At 44.6% G+C, this 26230-nt stretch overlaps 2 protein-coding genes across 7 annotated transcripts; both read right to left on the reverse strand.

Annotated features, from left to right (window-relative positions):
• Nucleotides 1-5476: 5476 nt before the first annotated feature.
• On the reverse strand, nt 5477-14023 carry LOC309383770 (uncharacterized protein). Of its 5 annotated transcripts, none has more exons than XM_081936638.1 (5): nt 13955-14023; nt 12215-12336; nt 11753-11817; nt 9121-9247; nt 5477-7645 (listed from the first exon to the last, which is right to left on the reverse strand). In XM_081936638.1, the coding sequence occupies exons 3-5, from the start codon at nt 11798-11800 to the stop codon at nt 5775-5777; spliced, it is 2046 nt and encodes a 681-aa protein (XP_081792764.1). In that variant the 5' UTR covers nt 11801-11817; nt 12215-12336; nt 13955-14023; the 3' UTR covers nt 5477-5774. The 5 variants fall into 5 exon arrangements, with proteins under 5 accessions (XP_081792764.1, XP_081792767.1, XP_081792766.1 ...); XM_081936641.1 differs by lacking the exon at nt 13955-14023 and adding an exon at nt 11562-11637 and having other exon boundaries at nt 12215-12232; XM_081936640.1 differs by lacking the exon at nt 11753-11817.
• A 2474-nt stretch (nt 14024-16497) lies between these two features.
• LOC309383763 (uncharacterized protein) lies at nt 16498-26106 on the reverse strand. Of its 2 annotated transcripts, XM_081936626.1 has the most exons (5): nt 25470-26106; nt 24418-24561; nt 22548-22674; nt 18809-19282; nt 16498-18766 (listed from the first exon to the last, which is right to left on the reverse strand). In XM_081936626.1, the coding sequence occupies exons 1-5, from the start codon at nt 25554-25556 to the stop codon at nt 17346-17348; spliced, it is 2253 nt and encodes a 750-aa protein (XP_081792752.1). In that variant the 5' UTR covers nt 25557-26106; the 3' UTR covers nt 16498-17345. The 2 variants fall into 2 exon arrangements, with proteins under 2 accessions (XP_081792752.1, XP_081792751.1); XM_081936625.1 differs by having other exon boundaries at nt 16498-19282.
• Nucleotides 26107-26230: the final 124 nt, after the last annotated feature.

A 26230-nucleotide genomic window follows, 5' to 3' on the forward strand; every position in this document is an offset into this window, starting at 1 on the left:
CATCTACCTATCATCTATCAATCTATCATCCATCTACTATCATCTATCAATCTGTCTATCATCCATCTATCTGTCTTATCAATCTGTAGGTCTTATCTATCAATCTGTCTGTCATCTGTCCATCCGTCCATCTATCTATCTTATCTGTTGCATGTGTATATGTGTGTTATGTATGTATGTGTATATATGTGTATATATGTGTATGTATGTATGTATGTATGTGTATATATGTGTATGTATGTATGTATGTGTATATATGTGTATATATGTGTATGTATGTATGTATGTGTATGTATGTGTATATATGTGTATATATGTGTATGTATGTATGTATGTATGTATGTATGTATGTATGTATGTATACATACATACATACATACATACATACATACATACATACATACATACATACATACATACATATATATATATATATATATATATATATATATATATATATATGCTGGTTTTGTTGTATTCGGGTCTTTTCCCGTGTAAGGTTGAGATTGTCTTTGCAACCTTTCGCCAGGATCTCACCTGCGGTGAGGGTGGTGGGTGGTGTTCGTTTGTTGGCTAGGGCTGGTTTCCAAATGTTTGGTAGGCGGGAGGTATCATCACGTTTGTTCATGCTGTGGGGAACCTTACACGGGAAAAGACCCGAATACAACAAAACCAGCATACCTACACCCGTGAAAATCTACGAAAACAATTTTTATATATATATATGTTTTAGTAGATTTTCACGGGTGTAGGTATGCTGGTTTTGTTGTATTCGGGTCTTTTCCCGTGTAAGGTTCCCCACAGCAATCACCAACCTAATCCAAAAGGAGACTCCCCAAAAAAACCAAGACACAGAACAGGACAATGGCATCGCCCTCCTCCCTTATATCAAAGGCACCACAGACAAAATCAGCAAAATTCTCCACAAGCACAATATCAGGACAGCCTTCACCACTGACCAAAAAATAGCCAACATCTTAAGAAACCCCAAAGACAAAATCCAGCTAGAAAACCAAGGAGTCTACAAAATACCATGCAAAATCTGCCCAGCAATATACATAGGACAAACAAACAGGATAAATGCACGCATCACAGAACACAAGAACGCAGTAAGAAAAAAAGAAAAAACTTCCTCCCTTTTCCAGCACCTTAAAGCTACAGGACATGAAATCAACTTTGAAGGAGCCAGGTTAAGCTCCAAAACAGAACACCTCCACAAGGGAATAATCATGGAAGCCATCGAAATAGAGAAACACCCCCACAACATGAACAAACGTGATGATGCCTCCCGCCTACCAAACATCTGGAAACCAGCCCTAGCCAACAAACGAACACCACCCACCACCCAAGCCGTTAAAATACGAAACAACAATGCACACACAGCCTGCACCAATCAGCACCAATCTACCAACATGATACAACCACACAACCAATCATTCCACTTACTGAAACAAAGCCAGCACCCCATCCCCTCCCACCAAGACTTACAGAAAGACGGCAGCTCCGATCACATTTTAAGCCCACAGCTTGAAGATGGCAGGTGAGATCCTGCCAAAACGTTGCAAAGACAATCTCAACCTTACACGGGAAAAGACCCGAATACAACAAAACCAGCATACCTACACCCGTGAAAATCTACGAAAACAAATATATATATATAGAATTTCATTTTTAATATGGGGTCAGTGTACTCACAGTAATAAATGACAATAAAGGCTATTTTATCCTTTCTCGACTTTCTGACAAGCAGTCAGGGGGGAAGACAGATTCACTTAACAGCCAGGTTATTAACTTCACAACTGCAGTGATTCACTTAACGACTGCAGCGAGAGAGCTCGTAAAATGGGGGCAAAACTCACTTAAGAAATATCTCCCTTAACAGTGGAAATTTTGGGCTCAGTTGTGGCCATAGGTCAAGAACTACCTATATATTCTTAAGCCGTGGCAGGGCTACCTCACTAGAGGTTCTGAATCAGGATTGTACTGGAATTCGTCTGTGCTGACTGAGGGATTCCTGTCCTGTTCAGAGATCGGACTGGAGTACCTCCCCTATCCCCTCCCAACCTTTGGAGATGAGATACATATTTCTTTGGGGCACGGTGTTTTGTGCTCCACATCAACGGAAAAGGGGTTAATTATATATTTCACTTTTTGGGCTTTTCTTTTCTTGTTAAAATATCATCTTCTTGCACTTATCCTTAAACTGTTCCTGTAATAATCTGGAAACCAGCTCAAAGCAATTCTGAAAGCAAACTTTAATTTTAGCATCTTGGGGACACCAAAAAACCTCACAGAAGGTGCCTTTAGGCATTCACTGGATTTCAAAGGATAGCTGTGAAAACCTTTGTCCGGGATGCCAACAAAATTGGAGGCTCATTGATGCAATGCCATGGATTTAAAAAACAGCAACCCTGTGACAACAGGATGTCATGCGCAGGGGAGATTTATTTATTTAATCCTGCCTTTATTTTTTAGAAACAGCTGAAGGCAGTGAACATATCCTACACACCTTCCTCCTATTTTCCTCACAACAACCCTGTGAGGTGGGTTAGGCCGAAAATGACTGACCCAGTCACCTATCTGGCTTTATTGAGCCACGGTGGCGCAGTTGTTAATGAATCACGGACAAGCACAGAGTCACCAGGGTCCTTTCTGAACGGCCACCATATTGGTTTGGATGATCTCATGCTTTGAAAGAGAGTTTCTCATAAGCATTAGATTTAAACTGGCCCTTCCTGGTATGGTTCGGTTCATTTAGTTCAGTCTTTGCTCCCTCTTCACTTTGTGGTTTCAACTTTTCCAGGTTCATCCATTTCACATTTCCTAAACAACCCCAACACCATCATTGCAACCTCATGCTCTTGACTCCATGCTTCTACGACAGCATTCCCCTTGGAGACTCTTTCAATCTTTTCTCCTCCTTTCGGATTGTTGGGTTCAATGTATTTTCTTTATCAATACTCTTTTTTTATAGAACACTTTTTGCGAATATACATTGAAGCCTCAACGAGTAGCAGCAGTTACCAACCCAGACAGAGATCAGAAGGTCAGCTGGACCACCAGAGTCATCTGGAACATCAGCGATGCAGGCTGGAAGAAAAGATATAATGAAAAAGATCAAGTAATACCGCTGAGAACATAATGTATGGATTCAAATTCAGCTCCAGTATATGTCAAAATGGGGGGTCAAAATGAAATCCACAATCCTTCTCTCTTTTTATGTGGATCAAATTCAAATTCTACTCATATTGTGGCTTTGCTTGTTGGGTGAACAGATCGGAAACATAACATTCACTCCTCGCTGATTATAAGGCATCAGCTGGCCTAGGCACACATGGTGAAGGTCAAACTATCCATTCAGTGGGGAGAAGAGGTTTGCTGTCGTGCATGAATGTCTAGTTGCTATGATCCTTGGGGAGGACCAAGCTGAGAAGAGAGGCAAAGACAAGGGGAAGAGAGGCAAGAGAAGGGGGAGAGCCTTCTCTGTGGGAGCGCCTTCCCTCTGGAATGAGCTGCCCCCGGAGCTTCACATAATCCCTGACCTCCGGTCCTTCTGACGCGCCCTAAAAAGTTGGCTTTCCCAGCAAGCCGGCCTGGCCTGTTAATTTTATCTAATTTTTAAAATGTTATTGTCATATTAATTGGGTTTGGTTTTTTGGATATTTATCTAATTTCCTTTTAACTTTTGTGATATGTGTTTTTTAATGTTGTATGCTGCCCTGAGTCCTTTGGGAGAAGGGCGGCATATAAATCCAATAAAACAAACAAACAAACAAACATTCATCCAAGAGAGGAAAAAAACCCAAACAAAGCTGTCAGTAGAAAAAAATAGAGGGAGAAGTCCACAGTGCAGACGTCAGAAGTGGCGAATACACAGCTGGCGCCAGGAGGACGGAAGAAGTGGCAGAATAAGGATTTACTCCCCACACCTAGGAGTACTATGGGAGGTGGAAAGGGTCAAAACAAGCCAAGGTATCATCCAGGAAACTGTGGAGCCCCAGGAGAAAGGGGAAAAGGAGACCTTGGAAAAGTCTTGTAACCCTGAAAGTGCCAAACGATGTGCACTGGAGACACTGTGCAGTTGGGCTCCAGGAAGAAAGGGGGTCATGAGGGAAAGCCCAGTGGTCTCCCAGGAGACTGCAGAATCCCAGCTGCTGAACAGTTGAGAGAAACCCTAGAACAGTGATGCCTAACCTTTTTGTTGTGTGCCAAGTGTTTAAAACCCATAATGCAATGCGTGCACGCCCCCCCTCCACATCCCCCTGTGCATGTGTGCGCAATTTCCCCCTGCCCCCCATTTTGGGCCTAGTAGGCCTCTCTCCAGCCTCATAGGAGCAAAAACAGACCGTGGGGGAACTGTGCTGCCGACCCCTGCCCCTCGTGCCCCATTTTGGGTCTAGTAGGCCTGCAGCGTCCTGGGAGCAAAAACGGGGTCACGGGTGCCACACCCTCCACCCCCTTTCATGCGTGCAGGCCCCCCCTCCTGCTTGCGCGGCAGAGACCCAAAAATCAGCTGGCCAACAAGAGATGCACGTGCATGCACGGTGGAGCTGAGCTGGGGTGAGGGCTCATGTGCCATAGGTTCACCCTCACGGCCCTAGAAGTACAAGGGATGGCCAAGAAAGAGAATTCTAGAGAGAACCAGAGGAAGACTTTAGCGTTACCCAGAGGGATGGCCTGGAAGACAGAAACTGGGTCATGGTGAAGGGGTGGTTGCGGGAAACAGATCTATTTTCCCCAGTTTACCCTCAGGTGCACTTACCTCACAACTGAAGGACCCTGAGGCGGCCACCTTCTTTATAACAGGCAAAGACATCTGGGGGGAAAAAAATGTTGGCAACGACTCCGATTCATTTTCAAGTAATGGAAAGGAAGCGGCCTTTTCTCAGGGCCACCTTGAAGAAGTTTCAGCCATCACTTCCCTTTCCATGTTCATTTAGTTTCTCACTTGAATGGAACCACTTTGGAATCTACCATTGTAGATCTTTGTTAAAAAAAAATCTTGGCCATGCTCTTATGTTTTCTCCTAAATGAATCAACTCCTTCTACTCACTGCACCTTTAAATCCCATCTAACTTATTTGAACGCACTTATTTGTCTCTATGTGAGTTTGCGCCTGTAATTTCTCTTAAAAAGCCAGGGCTGGAATTGAAAGTTCCAGCAATTCTCACAAAATAAAACCTTTTATGGGAAACAATGGCAATGCCTCTTTTGCACCTTTCCCCACACCTCGGGTATTTTTATGGTTCTCCCACATGGATTCCTTTAGGTCTGATAAGGCTACTCTCCAATTGAACATTGCTGTACAGTATGCATATTTCTATTCTTTCCACTAGATTCTTTATGAAAGAAAAAAAAACCATTTGGAATGAAAGCTCCCGAAAGCTCCACGTATTTCTAAGTTTTTTTTCCTTTTGGAGGAGAAAACATTTGGGATAAAGCTCCCAAGTTGTGATTTCTCTCTTTTGTGGGTCTGTTTGTGTTGAGAAGGTGATTTTTCTGACTGAAGCTTTTTTCACATGCCGCACATTTGTAGGGTTTCTCTCCCGTGTGAATTCTTTTGTGTTTGATAAGGTTCGCATTCTGAGTGAAGCTCTTTCCGCACTCCGTGCATTTGTATGGTTTTTCTCCTGTGTGGATCCTTCTATGGCAAATAAAGTTACTGTCCTTACGGAAGCTCTTTCCACACTCCGTACACTTATGTGGTTTTTTTCCTGTGTGGATTCTTATGTGGATTCTAAGGTTTGAACACCCACTGAACTTCTTTCCACAAATCAAGCAGGTATATGGTTTTCCCCCGGTATGCGTTCATCGATGGTATCGGAAGATAAAATTATAGGAAAACCTCTGCATTCTGTGCATTGATATGACTTCTCTCCTGTGTGCTTTCTTTTATGAGATGTAAGACGGTTGCTTTTATTAAAACCTTTTCCGCACTCCAGACATTTATATGGTTTCTCCCCCGTGTGAATTCTTTTATGACAAATAAAATAACTGCTGCAACTGAAGCTCTTCCCGCATTGCTTGCATGTGTACGGTTTCTCCCCCGTGTGAATCCTTTTGTGCTGCAAGAGTTTATAGTTCTTACTGAAGCCTTTTCTACACTCGGTGCATTTGAATGGATTCTCTCCTGTGTGAATTCTTTTATGTTGCAAAAGGCTACCATTCTGGCTGAAATCTTTTCCACACTCCATGCATTTGTATGGTTTTTCTCTCGTGTGAACCCTTTTATGGCAAATAAAATGACTGCTCTGATTGAAACTCTTTCCACATTCTGGGCACGTATAGAGTTTCTCCCCGGTGTGTATCCTTCTATGTTGCAAAAGGCTGCTTTTCTGACGGAAGCTCTTTCCGCACTCCAAGCATTGATACGGCTTCTCGCCTGTGTGAATTCTTTTATGTCGCAAGAGGCTACTGTTTTGACTGAAGCTCTTTCCACACTCGGTGCATTTGTATGGTTTTTCTCTCGTGTGAACCCTTTTATGGCAAATAAAATGACTGCTCTGATTGAAACTCTTTCCACATTCTGGGCACGTATAGAGTTTCTCCCCGGTGTGTATCCTTCTATGTTGCAAAAGGCTGCTTTTCTGACGGAAGCTCTTTCCGCACTCCAAGCATTGATACGGCTTCTCGCCTGTGTGAATTCTTTTATGTCGCAAGAGGCTACTGTTTTGACTGAAGCTCTTTCCACACTCGGTGCATTTGTATGGTTTTTCCCCGGTGTGGATCCTTTTATGGCAAACAAGGACACTGTTATCACGGAAGCTTTTTCCACACTCCAAGCATCTATATGGTTTCTCCTCCGTGTGTCTCCTTACATGTATCATAAGGTTTGAACTGCCACTGAATTTCTTTCCACACTGCAGGCACGTATACGGCTTCTCCCGTGTGTGGGTTGGTTGATGTCTTGTAAGTTGGCCGCTCTGACTGAATTTTCTTCCGCATACCAGGCATATATACGGTTTCTCCCCCGTGTGGATCCTTTCATGTATGATCAGCTTACGTCTCTCGGTGAAAATCTTTTCACACTCCAGACATGTGTAGGTTTTCTCCCCCGTGTGGATCCTTTCATGTATGGTAAGTTTACCTTTCTGGGTGAAAGTCTTTTCACACTGTGGACACTTATAGGGTTTCTCTCTTAAGGAATTTTTTGGGGGTAAAACATGCAATCGTTTTTTATTACATTCCTTCCCAAACTCACGGGGCTCCTCATTTTTATGGGAAATAAGATGACTGTTCAAATTGAAAATTCCCCCACAATTTATAAATTTATATGGTGTCTCTTTGATATATGATACGTTATGTAAAGCAAGAGAGGGACTAGGATTGATAATTTGCCCATTCTCTTCATATTCATAGTCTTCCTTTTTATTCTGCATTGGGCAATGTTTACTGAAATCAGATTTCTCTCTGTCTCTTTTGACATGTCTGAGATATTTTCCTTCTTTTCGTTGGGGGATTTGCTGGATTGGGAGGTCATGGATTTCATTGTGACCAGGAGAAAATTTCTTTCCTTCATTCATTATGCAACTTTTTGTACTCCTTTGTGATGGTTCTTGATTTTCAAGCAGGCTTTCTTCAGACTTTATCATTTGGAATACTACCATGCTGGGCTTCTTCTTATTCTCGTGTTCCTGCTCAAAAGCTAATTTGAAAAAAGAAAAGAATAAAAGAACGTAATTGTTACTTTCATCATAGAAAATGGTGCCTCTGTGATTTCCGTATATCCAAAATTTTGCTCTTTGTATGATTCCCTTATATACAGGTAGTCCTCAAGTTACGACCATTTGTCGAGCCACCATTCAAAGTCACAATGGCATTGAACAAATGGTAGTTACCACCACCCCCAGTTTCCAAAGTTACAGCTGTTGCAACACATCTTTGATCACATGAGCAAAAGTGGACATTTGGCAGTCTACCCAAACTTACAATTGCAAAGATACATCAACTGTCCACATCCGCTTATCCTCACCTGTCTAAATCAGAATAGAGCTGGAAGGGACCTTGGAGGTCTTCTAGTCCAACCTGCTGCTCAAGCAGAACAACATTTTGGTTGCTAAGCAAGAGCATTGTTGAGTGAGTTTCATGACTGCCAAGCCACTCCCACCGTCACATGGCCAGCAAGCCACTCCCACAAAGCAGTCCACACCTACAGAAGAGGTTCTAAAAAATTTTGAAACCCACCACTGGTCCAGACTCAGATTTCTCTGGGTACATGGAAGGGAACACTGAGACAGATGAGGGAGGTGATGTAAGGGGCAGAATAAATGACCTTGAAAGACAAGCGAAAGAGCCATTCAGGAGATATAAGGTTGGATAAAAGAAACCTGAATCCAAACAGAACTGTAACATGAGAAAATCTCTCAGACAAGACCTTCACTATTCTCAGAAAGGAGGGAGGGGGACAGGGAAGTACATTTAGACTTGCAAGATTCTCTTAAAGTAAAGGTTCCCCTCGCACATATGTGCTAGTCGTTCCCGACTCTAGGGGCGGTGCTCATCTCCGTTTCAAAACTGAAGAGCCAGCGCTGTCCGAAGACGTCTCCGTGGCTGGCATGACTAAATGCCGAAGGCACACAGAACACTGTTACCTTCCCACCAAAGGTGGTCCCTATTTTTCTACTTGCATTTTTACATGCTTTTGAACTTCTAGGTTGGCAAAAGCTGGGACAAGTAACAGGAGCTCACTCCATTATGCAGCACTGGGGATTCGACCTGCCGACCTTTCGTCTTAGCCACAGAGTCACTGTGTCCCTTCAGAATTCTCTTACTATACTAAAAAAACAGTTTTAGCCTGTGTGACCTTTGTTTCTTAGTCTGGTGTCCCTTGAATGGTTGAGAACTGGGCAGGGGTGAATTAGAAGAACCTCAAGATCCCTTCCAACATGATGGTCCCCTGATCAACAAGTAACCTTGAAGCAAGAGGGGAATAAAAGCTCAGTTGAGAAAGGATCCTGGGAAGTATTGATCAATTTTTCCATATATTTACTCTGGAATCACAATAAAAAAACAAAATGAAAACAGAATTTCTCCCTCAACCTTGAAACATGTTTTGTCAGAGTTTGGATGATAAAAAGACTTTCCACAATTAAGCGAGTCCACAGCAAAATAGATTCTTACCCAGAGCAGCCACATTCCTAGAATTCTCCAGCATGACTTCTCCATATAAAGCTCTCTGGCTGGGATCCAGCAGCTCCCACTCGTCCTCCGTGAAATACACAGCCACCTCCTCAAAGGTTACCGAGCCCTGGAATTCAAAAGATATATAAGTTTCCTCAGCGGAAGTGCCAGAAACCTCCCTTCAACATTTCCAAAATCCTAAAAAAATGAGTTGCACAAGAGAGAAAATGCTCCTTTTCTGACACTATGTACTGCTAGGTTTAATACCTGTCTCTCTGACCAGCTACCTGTCTGGTTAGAATTTCTTCCTTCCGCAATTTATCTCAGATAAGCCAGCTTGTCGCATCTCCTTTTGTGTCAAACCTTCCATTTTTTTCAGACAAGAAACCATTTTGATGTAAAAAAAAATTCACACCTCACATGTATAAGAACTTTTAACTGGATCTGCTTTGATATGCGCCACAATGTAATTGCTCTCATTTGTTTAACTGGTTGTGAGATGGCCTATTAATGCTTTAATGGAGGTTGTTGAAAGAAGTACCGTATTTTTCGAGTATAAGGTGCACCGGAGTATAAGACGCACCAAGGTTTTGAAGAGGCAAATTTTAAAAAAAGTAGGTAGGTAGATAGAGGGAGAGAGAGGGAGAGAGAAATACAGTAGGTAGGTAGGGAGAGAGAGAGTTAGGTATGTAGGTAGATAAATGGATAGAGAGAGAGAGAAATAGAGATAGAGAAATAGAGAAATATAGTAGGTAGGTAGGAAGAGAGAGTGTGCAGGTTGGTAGGTAGAGGGAGGGAGGGAGGGAGGGAGGGAGAGGGAGGGAGGGAGGGAGGGAGAGAGAGAGAGAGAGAGAGAGAGAGAGAGAGAGAGAGAGAGAGAAATACAGTAGATAGGTAGGGAGAGAGGGTAGGTAGGTAGCTTTATCCATGTGCTGGAGAAGGAAATCACTGACAATCTGCAGCACCTAAGACTTTGTTTCTGCTGGCACAGCACTTGATCAATGTAATTCTCATCAATCAGTTAAAGAGCTTTCTGAAAGGGGGGGAAACGTTTTTGCACTCTGCAAACCTCCCCAAAACGGCCCATTTTTGAAGTTTGAAGTTTATTTAATTTTTCACGAAAACGGGCCCGTTTTTTTTTTTTAAAAAAAGGCATAAATAGCTTTGGGGGGGCTTGCAGAGTACTCGGTTGTTTTTTGCGAAAATGGGCCTGTTTTTTGTCAAAAAACGGGCATGCATAGCCTTATGGAGGCTTATAGAGTGCTCCTGGGGGCTGGGGGCAGGCAAAATTGAGCAAAAATGGCCCATTTTTTGCTCATTTCTGCCCTCGCCAGCCCCCAGGAGCTCTCTGAAAGCCTCCATAAAGCTATGCACGGCCATTTTGGTGAAGGAGGGGGGGCTTCGGGAGGCAAAAAATGCTATATTCAGTGTAAGATTTTCAGCCTCTTTTTTGAGGAAAAAGGGTGCATCTTATACTCCGAAAAATATGGTATATCCACCTGGTTCAGCTTCGAAGCGAGGAGAAAGACTGATTGGAAAGATGGTTTAGTGGAGTAGAACCATCAAGCACATGGTCCTGGTGCAGCTGAATACATGGAGTGGAGAGTGAGGGTTGTTTATACCCTCTTGGGCCTTGCTCTTGAGCTTCCTGTTCCTGTGGCAAAAGCATGTACTCTATTGGTTGCTGTCAGACTCCCATGGGGCCAAGTGGGATCATGTTTGTCTGAGTCAGGTTTGGTTGAACGTTGGGCTAATGCAATGAAGGGACTTTTTGTGCAATTCCTATTGTGGCTGAAGGCTAACCCTACCTTTATTCAGAGCCAGATCTTGCTGCCAGCAGTAATGGATGACCAAATCTGTATTTCTAAAGCTGCCCCAGCTCAGTATCTGCTTGGGTTAGGGTTAGGGTTAGGTGGGGAGGCGGCAGGGATCTGAGCCTCTGTCTCCCTTAATATTTCTATTTCTCTTTTAGGGGAAATACAATATTCTGCCTTTTTAATATTTCCTAAAATATTTCACTCTTCTAGGAGAGGAGTAGGGTGCTAAATTTTTTATAAAGTTGACAAATTTAAAATGACTCAGTGCTTCCATTTTTTGCTAGCTATTCCTTGTTTTACCCATACCTCGGGTACAAAGGATTTATTTTAAATAAATTAATGTAATCCACTGCAGGTTCAAGAAACTTGATTCCTTAAATAAAGGAACTGATTCTTTAAATGAATTCAATATCTCAATATGAATGTAATGGTCCAGGAGGAAACGTTCCTGCCAGGACAATGGTCCTACCACAGAAATCCGAGTCTGGAACAGAAATGTGATTTGAGAACATTTCTCAAGTGTCGCACTATCAAGTTCTCACCAAGATAAAGTGAGGAAGGAGGCAGGTTTACTCAGACTTGCAAGATTCTGTTACTATAACCCTGCAGAGAAAGTAGTATTACCTTCTATAGCTTTAGTTTTAAATTTGGTCTATCTTGGAGGACTAACTCTTCAGTAGGTTGTGCTTAATCAGTCATCCTGAAAGAAGAATCAAGAATTTTGATTTTAACACCTGAACTCCTTAATAATATTTGTGTGGACTCTCACGGAACAAATCCCCCCCCCATTTTCCTGCCCTAATGAGGCTCCCCACCTGAGCTGTTGCAGCTCCACTACATGTAGATGTTTCAGTGGTTTCCATCCTCAACCTTGGGTTCCCTGTGATCAAGATAAAAAGAGATGTATGAAGAATAGCAATAGCACTTAAGACTTATATACCACTTCACAGTGCTGTACAGCACTGTCTGAGCGGTTTAGAGAGTCAGCCTCTTGCCCCCAACAACCTGGGTCCTCATTTTTACTAACCTCGGAAGGATGGAAGGCTGAGTCAACCTTGAGCCAATCAGGATCGAATTCCTGGCAGTGGGGCAGAGGTAGCCTGCAATACTCCATTTTAACCACTGCACACCAACACAGCTCCTTTTTGGCAATATTTGGAAGCTGGCTGAGCCAGCTATTGGAACACGCTATAAATTAAAGCCGGAATGATGTGTAGAAAAGACACAAGAATGAAATGACTCCAGGTTCACTGACCGTGAAAGCAATTTTCACTTACCTGGCAACAAGACCCGAGTTGGATCCTCCTCTGAGAAACCCAACAGCTGCTCCAGAGAGACCAGAAAGATCTTCTCCGCCTTCAGGAGATATCGTGGCCATCTTCATCAGCTGGCCCTGCAACTTAAAATAAAGCCAGGATCAAAGAAGGTCGAAAGTTAAAACAATTAAAACATTGGAACAAGGAGATTCTTCTCTGCTTCCAAAACTGGGCAATATCCCTTGATGGAGATTTACAATAATAATACAATAATACAATAGCAGAGTTGGAAGGGACCTTGGAGGTTTTCTAGTCCAACTCCCTGCCTAGGCAGGAAACCCTATACCGTTTCAGACAAATGGCTATCCAACATCTTCTTAAAGACTTCCAGTGTTGGGGCATTCACAACTTCTGGAGGCAAGCTGTTCCACTGATTAATTGTTCTAACTGTCAGGAAGTTTCTCCTCAGTTCTAAGTTGCTTCTCTCCTTGATTAGTTTCCACCCATTGCTTCTTGTTCTACCCTCAGGTGCCTTGGAGAATAGTTTGACTCCCTCTTCTTTGTGGCAACCCCTGAGATATTTGCCTGGGATTCCTTCTTCCTCCTGTAGAATCATCTGGAGGAGAAAACAGAATTCCGGGACTGGCAACAGGGGGGAACCAAAGTCACTTCTATTGTTACAACTTGCATTTGTGTCTCCAAAATTGGACAGTGTTATATCCATAGTTGGAGATTCAAATTCTCTCGGGATTCCCTCTTCCTCCCGGGGAATAATCTGGATGGGGAACCAGGACTCGGTGGCTGAAAGTGGAGGGAAACCAGAACATTGTCTATTGCCTTTGAGCAGGGCAAGGGAACTGGATCTTCTTCCCAGGAGGGAGACACTTTCTGTTGTAATTTCTAACGGTCACTAAATGAATTGTAAGTCGAGGACCACCTCTAATTTGGACGAGCAAGGAGAGACCTGGGAGTGAAATTGGAGGGCAAACCAAGGCATCTTCTATTGGACAGGACCTGCCTTTGAGCTGGGCAAGGGAACAGGCTCTGCCTCCCTGGAGGGGATATCCCCTCACCTGCCACTTACCTGCCTTCCCTCCTGGACCGGAGGAGAGCTGAGCAGGAAGCCTGAGTTACAACTTGCATTTAGGTCTCCAAAGCTGGACGGGGTTATATCCATAGTTGGATATAAGAATTCCCTTGGGGATTCCCTTCTTTCTCCTGTGGAATATCTGGACTGGGAAACAGGACTTTGGGACTGAAAGGGAAGGGAATCCAAAGTCTCTTCTATTGCTAATCACCTGCTTTTGAGGTGGAGACTAGTTAAAGGAAACCATGCCACGAGGAGATCCTCCCGTGAGGGAATACCCCCTCATCTGCCTCCCCTCCTGGACCCGAGGAGAGCTGAGCTGGAAGCCTCCGTCCAGGGTCTCCGCCCGGCCCTTCTCCGGGGGCAACCTGGCCAGGAGCCTCTCCGGGATCCCCCGCTTCTCCTCCACCCCCGGGAGCCCGATTGCTCCTCCTGCTCCTCTCGGGGCTTCAGCCAGCCGGGGCGAAGCCGGTGCAGGTGGCTGCAGACCGCCCCGGAGCCCGAAGCGGCGGAAGAGCTCAGCCTCTGAGCCCTGCGGTTCCTTGGGGACCCTCTCCCGCCTGGCTCCGGCCCGGCCCTCCTCCTCCTCCTCTGGCTCAGCGGCGCTGCTCCCGACCCCCTCCTCCTCCTCCGCAAGGCCATAGGGATGCTCCGCTGCTCCTCCTTTCTCCTACCCGAACAGCCTCCGGACGCCCAGCCGCGCCGCTCCAGATTCCCCTTCCCCGCAGCCTCCTCCTTCCCGGGAAAAGCGCAAACTCCCCCCCCCCACTCTCCCCCCCTCCCCGCAGCAGCGCAACGCCCCCCCCCCCGGGAAGGCAAGCGAGAGCCTCCTCCTAGAGCGGCTAAGTCCTCCTCCCTTTAAATGGAAATAGTAACAGAGCTGGAAGGGGTCTTAGAGGTCGCCTAGTCCAACCCCCTGCTCACGCAGGAGACCTACACTAGGGATTCGAACCGCCGAACTGCCGGCCTTTCTGATCAACAAGCTCAGTGTCTTAGCCACTGTGCCACCTAGCCAGGCTTCCATGTCCATCCCTCTGTGCCTTTTTTTTCTTGTGGGTGGCCGCTGCTGGCAATATAGGTACTCCTCGACTTCCAACGGTTCCTTCAGGGACCGTTCAAAGTTACGATGGCCCTGAAAAAAGTGACTTAGGGCCACTGTTCACACTTACAACCGTTATAAGCACGGATCGAAGCACAGGCGCTTGGCCACTGACTCATATTTACGATGGTCGCAGTGTCCCGAGGTCATGGGATTCTCTTTTTGTGACCTTCTGGCAAGTGAAAATCCACAGGGGAAGCCGGACTCACTGAACAACCAGGTTACTAATTTAACAAGTGCGCTGATTCACTTAACGACGATGGCGAAGAAAATTGCTTAAATGGTAAAGTAAAACTTATTTAACAAATGCCTCACTTAGCAACAGATTTTTTGGGGGTTCAGCTGTGGTTGTAAGTCGAGGACTGCCTGCAATCCCTCTCGCGCATGATGCGTTACATTCGGGAGGAAGTTGGCTGGGGAATTCTGGGAGTTGAAGTCCACAGGACTTAAAGTCGCCAAGGTTGAGAAATATTGCGCTAAAGGGTGCTGGAGGTTTGAAGAGCAGATGGATCCCACGCAGATTTGGGAAGGAATCGCTGGGAGTGGAATGGGAACTATTGTCTGGCTCTCAAATAACCCACCTCCTCCTCCTCGCTACAGGTATCCTCGACTTACAACAGCTCACTTAGAGATTGTTCAAAGTTACACCAGCACTGGAAGAAGTGACTGCTGACCCTTTTTCACACATAACGACCGTTGTAGCATCCCCTTGGTCACGTGATTTACGTCCGGATGCTTGCCAACTGGTTCATATTGATGACAGTTGCAGTGTCCCGCGGGGTCAACAGGAAAGCCGGATTTGCTTAACCACTGGGTTACTAATTTTGACAACTGCAGTGGTTTCACTCAACAAATGTGGCGAGAAAGGTCATAAAATGGGGCAAAACTCACTTAACAAATGTCTTACTTAGCAACATAAATTCTGGGCTCAATTGTAGTCCAAAGTCGTAGGGCAACCTGTGTTCTTAAAGTCATCGCAGGGCTCTCTCACTGGAGACTGGAATCCTTCAAGGTGAATCCAAGGTTGGTTCTTCTAGACTCACTGAGGATTTTGTCTTGTGATCGGACCAAAACAGGGGTCCCCAGTCTGATCCGTGAACCGGCATCCGGCTGCAGCATATGAGAAACCGGGCCGTACAAAAAAGCAATGGCTCATCCATGGGATGCAGGCAGTATAGAAAACCACGTCCCCTCTGATCCACCAAAAAACCTCTCTTCATGGAACTGGTCCCTGGTGTCCAAAAGTTTCGGGCCTCTAGACTAGAAGATCAAGGATGCTCCGAACTTTAGGATTCCATGATGGAGAAATTCTTGCTATGACTATCTTATTGCGCCCCTGCTAAGAAATAGCAATCGCTGTTATAGCAATAGACGTATATACTGCTTCACAGCCCTCTCTAAGCGCTTTTACAGAGTCAGCCTATTGCCCCCAACAATCTGGGTCCTCCTTTTACTGACCTCGGAAGGATGGAAAGCTGAGTTAACTTTGAACCTGGTGAGAGTCGAACTGCCAAATTGCAGTCAGCAGAAGTAGCCTGCAGTATCAGCATTCTAACCACTGCGCCATTGCCCCAAGCTGAGTTACACCCAATGGAAAAAGGGGTTAGTTGCACATTTCACCTTGTGTTTGATACTTGTGTGACAAGGTTATTCTCTTGCACTTAGCTCCAATCTGCACCAAAGCAACAGTGATATCAAGCTTAATTTGGCACCTTAGGGGGGACCAGTAAAACCCACAAAGGGGGCTGTTTAGATATCACGGGATCCAAGGGGCTTTAAAACCTTTAAATGGGGATGCCTGGAACCTCCTCTGCCTCTCCCACTCTATCCCAGGGCTACCAGAGGGGTATCACCCCTACCACCTTCCCTTAAGCTCTCAGAGCAGTTAGAGTTTTATAATGTCACAGTCCCTTAAGTAAACTTTCCCCATGATTTGCACATTGTGATAATCCACAATACTTTCATAGAGACATCTTAACTAGAAATTGGATATCTCTATAGTGTTGCTGTAACTTATTAATAACATATAGAAAAAATTGGACATTTGATACAGAAACTGCAGGTAACTTCTCGGCTATCCTTCTGTATTTCACCACATATTGAAATTTGTTCCTCTTTTTCACTGTTTTTTTTTATTTTTATACCTTTATTCATATGGACATTTTTTTCTTTGCATGTACAACCAAAAATGAAGAGATAAATGAATTTAAACATTTAGGTCTTGATCAAAAATTGAGTGGCAAAAGAGATAAAATACTATGAAGTAATAGAATATTTGTAGCTTGTTTATTTCTTGTCGATGTTTCATTACCATACTAGGTAAGTATCATCAGTGCAATTTCGTAATGAAACATGTGCAACGAAACAACCAAGCTCAGAGAGCACCAAGGACCTCTGGATACCAGGAACTGCTCAATACAATCATAAACTAAAAAGTGTTTCTGATTTTTTCCTTCTTTTGGCCAAATCCAGACAGCACCGGGTTTTCCAATAGATCTTTGTTTTTAATTAGCCCCTTTTCTGAATATCGCTTGCCACCTTTTGAGTATTCAGCCTGAACATTCCTGAGACCTCACTGACAGGATTTTTATTTGGGCCTCTTGGAATCTTTTCTCCTTTTTCAAGCATTCCTTTTTAAACAGGGATCTCCAATCTCGTCCATTTTAAGACTTGTGGAGTTCAACTCCCAGAACTCCCGTCAGCATGGCTGACTGAGGAATTCTGGAAGTTGAAATTCACAAGAGTTTGGAGACCTCTGATTTAACATCTTTTCTTTGCCAATTCTATTTCAGTGATGGTCCTGAAAGGTTTCTCCACCATCCAGACATTCCTCCCAACAGAAAGCTTTTTCTGGAAAATAAGGGCGAAATTCTTTCTCAATCTCACCCCGAAACACTCTGCATTTTTATGGTTCTCCCACATGGATTCCTTTAGGCCTGATAGGGCTACTCTTCCAAATGAACATTTTACCACAGACCACGTATTTCTAAGGTTTTTTTTCTTTTGGAGGAGAAAACATTTGGGATAAAGCTCCCAAGTTGTGATTTCTCTCTTTTGTGGGTCTGTTCGTGTTGAGAAAGGTGATTTTTCTGGCTGAAGCTTTTTTCACATGCCACACATTTGTAGGGTTTCTCTCCCGTGTGAATTCTTTTGTGTTTGATAAGGTTTGCATTCTGAGTGAAGCTCTTTCCGCACTCCATGCATTTGTACGGTTTTTCCCCAGTGTGGATCCTTTTGTGACGAATAAAGTCACTGTCCTTACGGAAGCTCTTTCCGCACTCCGGACAGTTATATGGTTTTTCCCCTGTATGGATTCTTAGATGGATTTTAAGATTTGAACATCTACTAAAAGCCTTTCCACACTTCAAGCATTTATACGGTTTCTCTCCAGTATGGGTTTGTTGATGGTATCTGAGGACAAAGTTATAAGAAAATCTCTTTCCGCAGTCTGTGCATTGATACGGCTTCTCTCCTGTGTGTTTTCTTTTATGAGATGTAAGGCAACTCCTTTTATTAAAACCCTTTCCACATTCCAGACATTTATGTGGTTTCTCCCCCGTGTGAATCTTTTTATGGCAACTAAAGTCACTGCTGCAACTGAAACGCTTCCCGCATTCCTCGCACTTGTATGGCTTCTCCCCCGTGTGAATCCTTTTGTGCTGTAGGAGTTTATAGTTCTGACTGAAGCTCTTTCCGCACTCCAGGCACGTGTACGGTTTCTCCCCTGTATGAATGGCTTTGTGTTGGAAAAGAGTGCTGTTCTGACTGAAGCTTTTCCCACATTCCAAGCACCGGTAGGGTCTTTCCCCCGTGTGAATGGTTTTATGTTGCAAGAGGCTACTTTTCAGATGGAAGTTCTTTCCACACTCCAAGCACCCGTAGGGTTTCTCCCCGGTGTGAATTCTTCGGTGTTTCGCAAGGTGAGAGTCTTGCCTGAAGCTCTTTCCACACTCTATACATTTGTACGTTTTTTCTCCCGTGTGGATCTTTTTGTGGTAATCAAGGACACCGATGTCGTGGAAGCTCTTCCCACACTCCGTACATAGGTACGGTTTCTCCTCCGTGTGTCTTCTTTCGTGCTTCAGAAGGCTGGAACGTCCACTGAACTTCTTCCCACACTGCAGGCAGGTGTACGGTTTCTCCCCCGTGTGGGTTCGTTGATGTCTCGTAAGGTGACCGCTCTGATTGAAACTTTTCCTGCACAGCAGGCATACGTACGGCTTCTCCCCCATGTGGATCCTTTTGTGGGTGACAAGGTTGGTTCTCTCAGCGAAAGTCTTTCCACAATCCAGGCACTGATAGGGTTTCTCCCCCGTGTGGATCCTTTCATGTATAGTAAGGTTACCTCTCTGAGTAAATGTCTTTTCACACTGAAGACATTTGTAGGGTTTCTCCTTTGGAGGAATTTGGGGAGGTAAAAGCAGCAATTGTTTCTTACTGAAATCCATTCCACGTCCGCATGGTTTCCCCTCTTTATGGGAAACTATATGATTGCTGAAATTACAATTTTCCCCAGAATTTATAAACGCATATGGTGTCTCTTGGATGTACGATGGGTGATGTAAAGCAAGGTAGGAGGTAGAACTGATACTTTGCTCATCCACTTGATATTCATATTGTTCTTCTTCGGTCTGGGTTGCATAATATTTAGTGAAACCAGAGTTCTCTTCGTCTCTTTTGCCACATCTGAGATACATTCCCTTTTCTTCTCCTTGGTGAACTTCCTGGGCTGGGAGATAAAGGACTTTACTGTATCCAGAGGATTCCTTCCCTCCATTCACTTTACAGCTTTTCTCACTCCCTTGTGATGGTTCTTGACCAACAACCGTGTCTTCTTCAGATTTGATCATTTGGAACACGATTATGCCGGGCTCCTTGTAGTACTCATGCTCCAGCCCAGAAGCTGATTTGAAGAAAATGAAAAATAAAAATTAATCATTGCATACATGACAGAAAAACAGTGCACCCGTTCCTTGACTTACGACTCTAATTGAGTCCGGAATAAATATCATAGGTTGTGGTGGTCATTAAATGGATCACCACGTGAATGTGCCCGATATTATGATGTGCTTTGCAGCATTGGTTAAACAAATGTGGCAATTGTTAATCAAATTGGTTTGCTCCTATGGGCATTCATTGCCAGGAATCAGAAGTAAACACCCCAAACCAGCAAAAAATACCAAATGTTCTAGTCATGTGACTGTGTGGCAGTGACGTGCAGTCAGGTGAGGCAAGTGCAGTCAGGTGAGCCTCACCACTCTCATCATGAAAAGAAAAAAAATGTAAAAGGAAAAATCTGAGGTAGTTGCTGCTTCACCGTGGATGACTTTGCTTAACTGTTAAAAAAAGCGCCCTAGACTATGCGCCCTTAAAAAAGCGCCCTCGACTATGAGGCAGGAGAACTGCATGCCTCCTCTAGTCTGACTTTAGGCGTTTTATGATCACTCGAGCAGAGTTAAGCAAGGGTTAAAAGCCTAAAAATTCCTGACCTAGGTGAGGCACGCAGTTCTCCTGCCTCATAGTAGAAGGCACTTTTTAGAGGCTTTTTTTAACAGTTGAACAGAGTCATCCACAGTATGTAGTGTGTAGCACACACTTTCCCTAGCCTCTTTCTTTTGGAAGGCTCGGATTGGCTCCCCTCCGGCTTCTCTGCCTCTCCTCTCACCCCAGCCTGCCAGCAGGAGGTGAGTGGGTGGGCTTTATTGTGTTCCAGGCATTTCTCACCCAGACAGCAGGCTGCATTTGCAATGGTGGAGGTGTTTGGGGAAGGCAGCAGGGGAATGGGGGGGATGGCAGAGGAGCTGCTTTCAAGCCACTGGAAAAGATATCCAATCCAACTTGTGTGTGTGTGTGTGTGTGAGAGAGAGAGAGAGAGAGAGAGAGTGAGTGAGAGAAGGAAGGGGGTAGGAGAGATAGTCCAATCCAACTTCTGTGTGTGTGTGTGTGTGTGTTTGAGAGAGGGGGAGGAAGGGAGAGAGGGAGGAAGGAGGGGAAGGGAGAAGAAAAAGAAAATGAAAAAAGGAAACTTATTTTGCAAAGGAGAAAAACAAATGCTGTCGTTTTAAATCGGAACTGAGCATGCCTGGCTGTGGAATTCTGGGAGTTGAAGTCCACAAGTCTAAAAATATTTGAAACCCACCACTGTGTCAGTGCCTCACCAGCCATAAACCTCACCGCACGTCACTGCTGTGTGGGATGTTGCAGATAGCTGTAAATACAAGCCTGTTGCCAAGGGCCCAAAATGCTATCAAGTGACCTGCAGGTTGGGAGTTGGCAGCCATGGAGGTGGGTGGACATTGATCAGAAATTCAGAAACAGTTCATTTATTATTTACGGTAGATGTATGATAAAGCAAAGAAATATTGGGAGTAGGATACATATCTTAATACAGAAAATTCTTAAAGTAAATATAAAGAGAAAACCAGAGACTCTCCTTTTTAGTTTAACGGAAAAAGATCTGGAAAACAAATTCGGAGGTCATATGTTTTATATGTTGAAGACAGCAAGATTACTCTAAGCACAGAAATGGAAGGGCATCTCGATGCCCACAAGGGATGCATAACTGCAAACATTAGAGTTAGCAGAGATGGCTGGATTGACTGCTTTGATCAAAGAAATATATATATATATATGTATGTATGTATGTATGTATGTATGTATGTATGTATGTATGTATGTATGTATATGTATATGATGTATATGTATATGATGTATATGTATATGTATATGTATATGTATATGTATATGTATATGTATATGTATATGATGTATATGTATATGTATATATATACACATACACTTTTATTTCTACCTGGAAACCGCTTCTGGACTTTGTGCTTGAGGTAGGAAAAAAATGAAAACTTTGATTTTGGGTTTTACTGATGAGTTAGATTTGTTGCTATAGAAATGGCCAGTTTAAACTATTTTGTAAAAATAAAAAGTTGAGGCTTGATGCAAATGCCTTATTCCTCTGCACCAAAGGGAGGTGGAAGTCCATGCCTTTTTTCTTTCTTTCCCCCCTTTTCTTTGCCTCCCTTTTCCCTTTCCCTATTTTCCCTACTCTTTACTTCGCATTGTCTTTGTATGTTATATTATGAACTAATAAAAAAAACGGTTTAAAAGGAAACTAGAAAAACAGGTCATAATTAGCTCTGAGGAAGCCCACTGTAACTTCAAATGGTCACTAAGCAGGGAGTCTGTTAAGCAAGAATGACCTTTAATATTGCATATCGAAGATTCTGCTGGTTTCATCTGGCTAGAAGAAACCAAACTTTCATTTAGTTATGGTTCTTGCTGAACCATAAGGTGGCACGCAAAGCCCTCTCTGCGGGCAGACCAGCTGTTGCCCTACCCTAATTCTACTGCGCATGTGTGCATGCGTCCTGCTGGCAAGCTGGTCTTCAGGCCTCTGCTGTGCATGCACGGGGCACATGACTGGGACACATCTGCACATGCATGGGGAGCAGGGCACATGTTCAGGGAGCACTCGCATTGCATTTGGGGGGTTTGCGCACATGTGCACCCCCCATCCCCACCCCGAGTGGTGGGTTCCTACCAGTTCGGATCAGTTCGGCTGAACAGGTAGTGACTGGGCGGCCTGGATTGCTGGAACCAGCCTGCCACGCTCCCGAACATCTTGTTTTTTGCTTCTGCACATGCGCAGAGCAATTTTTATTGCACTGTGCATGCGTGCGTGGCACGCCTACAAGCGAACCAGCAGTAGTGCAAGCACTGAGGGAAAACAATGCCAGTTGTTCTCAGCTTTACATGGAGTTTACAAATGATTTACTCAGGGTCAAACCAGGGCCTTTTGACTAAACATGCTAGTATCAGAACAGCCACTGGTTCTTAAGCAATCTAGAAAAGTGGGTGTTTGTAAGGAACAAATGTCAGAGACATTCAGAGCAGTATCTTCCTTTCCTGAAGATTTTTAAGAGTGTCTCCTCCTGAATCAGACCAAACATCTTCATTTAAAGAATATCCTCAAACACTTAGATGAAAAAGAATCCTATGCAGTATCTACAGTATCAAATCTATTTATATATTTATTTTGGCCTTAGAATAAGTCCCAGAATGTCCTTCTCCTAACTGGAAGTTGCTTTCTGAGCACTCATGGCAACCAAAGATTTTTCATAAATACCAGAATCCGGAGCAAAACAGGTCCTTACCCAGAGCGGCTACATTCCTAGAATTTTCCAGCATGACTTCCTCATACAAGGCTCTCTGGCTGGGATCCAGCAGCACCCACTCCTCCTCCGTGAAATACACAGCCACCTCCTCAAAGGATACCAAACTCTGAAAGTCAAAGGATATGTTCCTCAGCAGAAGTCCCAGAAAGTTTCCTTCCAGATTTCCAATTTGAGTTTTGCAAGAGAGAATGCTCCTCTTCTGACATGACATACTACCAGTGGTAGTATTATAGTAGCTTTTCTAAAGAATCACTTTGGAAGTGTTCATAAGTGCACAAGGATGGAATTAAAATATGCATGTTGAAGTAATAACATAGCCATCCCAGAGAGATTTTCTTTAACCCCAAAAAAGCCAATGCAATCCTAAACTGCATTAACAGAGGGATTCAATCAAGATCACGTGTGGTACTAATACTATAAAGGCTTAGGAAGACCACACCTAGAGTACTACATCCAGTTTTACTCACCACACTATTAAAAAAATGTTGAGACTCTAGAAGAAGTGCAGAGAAGAACAAGGATGATTAGGGGACCGGAGACTAAAATATATGAAAAACGGTTGCAAGAACTGGGCATGGCTAGTCTAGGGAAAAGAAGGACCAGGGGAGACATGGGAGTAGTCTTCCAATATTTGAGGGGCTGCCATAGAGAGGAGGAGGCCAAGCTATTTTCCAAAGCACCTGAAGGCCAGACAAGGAATCATGGATGGAAACTGAACAAGGAGAGATTCAATCTGGAAATAAGGAGGGATTTTCTGACAGTGAGAACAATCAACCCATGGAACAGAAGTTTATTTTATTTATTTATTTATTTATTTATCAGTATTTATAGACCGCCCCCTCTCCCCGAAGGGACTCGGGGCGGTGTACAGGTGTGTCATTAAAACGAATACAAAAGACGAATATACTATACCCTTAAAAACGAATTAAACTTCATACAACTGTACAAAAAGTAAAAATTAAAAATTAAATTAAAAACAACTAAAAGCATACCCCTAGAAAATTTAAAAAATGCAGGCTTGAGGAACTAAAATTGGGAATTAGGAATTAGGCCAGGCCGGCTAAATTGAACAGGTGGGTCTTTAGTTTCTTACGGAAGGAGCGGAGGTCGGTGGTAGTCCTGATATCTGGGGGGAGGTCATTCCAAAGGGTCGGGCCCATCACAGAGAAGGCCCTACTCCTGGGCGTCGCCCGCTGGCATTGCCTAGTTGCCTTCAGAAGTTATGGGAGCTTCATCACTAGAAGAAGAGACTGGACAGGCACTTGTCAGAAATGGTGTACGGTCTCCTGCTTGTGCAGGGGGGTGTTGAACTAGATGACCTACAAGGTCTCTTCCAACTATTCTGCTCTGTTCAGTTCCACCTGTCTGGTTGTAATTAATTCTTGGCACAATTCATCTCAAAGAAAGACTTAAAAGGTCTACTAAGCACCTGCGTTTTTATCTCCTTTTGCGATAATTTTACTTCTTCGATTATTTTGATGGGTTCTGAGTACACCTACTGATGTGTTTATAAAGGTGAATAAACAAAAGACCCGATTCCTCTTCTTGCACCTCCCTAAGATGAGAAACCATAGCACAGAGTCGCTCAGTGATATGGGTGTTTGTATGTCTAAATGCGATATATAAACATAATAAAAATAAAATAACATTCCTCTTAAGAGACAATACTGTAACCTGTTGCGTAACCTGCATTCATAAGAACATTCTCCAAATGTTGCATGTCAACAAGCAACTTGAACACAGGACCAAGCCACTAAATCTTGATCACATTACTTGATCACAGTCTGCATTCAGTCGCATGAAAAAACAGATCCCCAAATGTTTCCCAGCTCTGATGAAATTTCCCTACCTGAGCTGCCACTGATCTACCACAAAGAGGATTTTGATTCTCCTCAGAGTTATTCCTTCCCAATAACTGCTCCATAGAGGGACGGGAGAGTGTTTCTCTTCCTTCGGGAGGTGCCAAGACCATCTGCTTCAAGGGCTCCTGCATCTGAAATTAACAGCCGGAATCACAGAAGAACGAAAGTTAAAACAATTGAGCATTGGAAGAAGGGAATTCTTTTCTGCCTCCAAAGATGGATCACTTTATATCCCTGGTTGGAGATGCAAATTGCCCATGAGATTCTTTGGGATTATTCCACCTGGAGAATAATCTGAAAGGGGAAATAGCACACTGGGATTGAAAGCGGAGGGAAACCAAAGCCTCTTCTATGGTTACTGCCTGCATTTGTGTCTTCAAAACTGGACGGGGTTATATCCATAGTTGGAGATGTGAATTCCCTTGGGATTCCCTTCTTTCTCCTGTGGAATATCTGGACTGGGAAACAGGACTCTTGGACTGAAAGTGGAGGGAAACCTGTAAACTGGATTTGGAAGCTTGCTTTTAAATCAAACTCCCTCCTCCCTCTCTTCTTGATTTTAAGGTATTTCTGTAAGGGTCTGATGGTTGAACAGGGGTTTGGATTAGATGACCTCCATTCCTTCATTCCGTAAGGGTCTCCTGCTTGAGCAGGGGATTGGAATAGATGACCTCCAAGGTCCCTTCCAGCTCTGTTCTGTGATTCTTCTATTGTTACAACTTGCATTTGGGTCTCCAAAGCTGGACTGTATTATAACCAGAGATGGAGATGGGAATTCCCTTCTTGCTGTGGGGTAAACTGGATGGGGAAACAGGTCTCTGGGACTGAAAGGGGAGGGAAACCAATGTCTAGGGTATAGGTTTTCCTGCCTAGGCAGGGGGTTGGACTAGAAGACCTCCAAGGTCCCTTCCAACTCTGCTATTGTATTGTATTGTCTCTTCTATTGCTACCTGCCACCTGCATTTGAGGCGGACCACTAGTTAAAGGAAACCACGCCACGAGGAGATCCTCCGAGGGGGGAGGGTAGGGATCAGCTTACCTGCAGCCTCCGTTCCTGGGCACGAGGAGGGCTGAGCGGGAAGCTTCCGGCCAGGACCGCCGCAGCCCGGGAGCAGCTCTCCGCCATCTCCGGGGGCAGCCCGGCCAGGACCCGCTCCGGGATCCTCCTCCTCTCGAGCCAGCCGGGGGCGAAGCTGCTGCAGGCGGCTGCAGAGCGCCCGGGGCCCCGCCGACGCCCGGCAGCGTAAAGCGGCGGAAGCTCTCGGCCTCCGTCGGCTTTGCTGCCGATTCCCCTCCCCGCCTTCCTACCCGAGAAAAGCGGGATGGCGCTTCGTCCCGTTCCAGATTCGGGGAAAACGCAGCTGCCATTCACTCCGGGTCTCCGCCTTCGGGAAACCTGGGACTAGGGGCGAGAGAGCGAGAGAGCGCGCTCCTTCCTAGAGCGTCGACCCTCCCTCTCCTGCTCCCCTTTCAAATGTCCCCGGAGGCCGCCCCCTCCCTCCCCTCCCCTCCTACCCCTTTCCTGCACAAGGCGACGGCTGTCAAAGCTCTCTTGCGCATGCCCCGTCTCACTCCCAAGGGAGGAAGCTAATGAGCTGTGTGTGTGGTTCCTGCGGCTTTGGCAGAAGCTCAAGCAGCCTCTGGGGAGGGGATGAGAATAGGAACAGAGCTTGGAGGTCTTCTAGTCCATCCCCACCCCCACCCCCGCTCAAGCAGGAGAACCTTTCAGAGAGGTGGCTGTCCAGTCTCTTCTTAAAAACTGGATTCCAGTTGTGGTCCAAGGAGGGAGCTATTCTCATT

Source organism: Natrix helvetica, assembly GCF_964273705.1.
Source record: "Natrix helvetica genome assembly, chromosome: 1".
In the NCBI taxonomy this organism is placed as follows: Eukaryota; Metazoa; Chordata; class Lepidosauria; order Squamata; family Natricidae; genus Natrix; species Natrix helvetica.

Coding starts and splice junctions, on each gene's coding strand:
- LOC309383770 (XM_081936638.1), bottom strand. CDS start 11,800: ATGGAAACCACTGAAACATCTACATGTAGTGGAGCTGCAACAGCTCAG. Junction 9,248..11,752: donor GTGGAGCTGCAACAGCTCAG/GTGGGGAGCCTC, acceptor TTTGAATTCCAG/GGCTCGGTAACCTTTGAGGA. Junction 7,646..9,120: donor TAGGAATGTGGCTGCTCTGG/GTAAGAATCTAT, acceptor TTTTCAAATTAG/CTTTTGAGCAGGAACACGAG.
- LOC309383763 (XM_081936625.1), bottom strand. CDS start 25,556: ATGGCGGAGAGCTGCTCCCGGGCTGCGGCGGTCCTGGCCGGAAGCTTC. Junction 24,562..25,469: donor CCCAGGAACGGAGGCTGCAG/GTAAGCTGATCC, acceptor TGTTAATTTCAG/ATGCAGGAGCCCTTGAAGCA. Junction 19,283..22,547: donor TAGGAATGTAGCCGCTCTGG/GTAAGGACCTGT, acceptor TCTTCAAATCAG/CTTCTGGGCTGGAGCATGAG.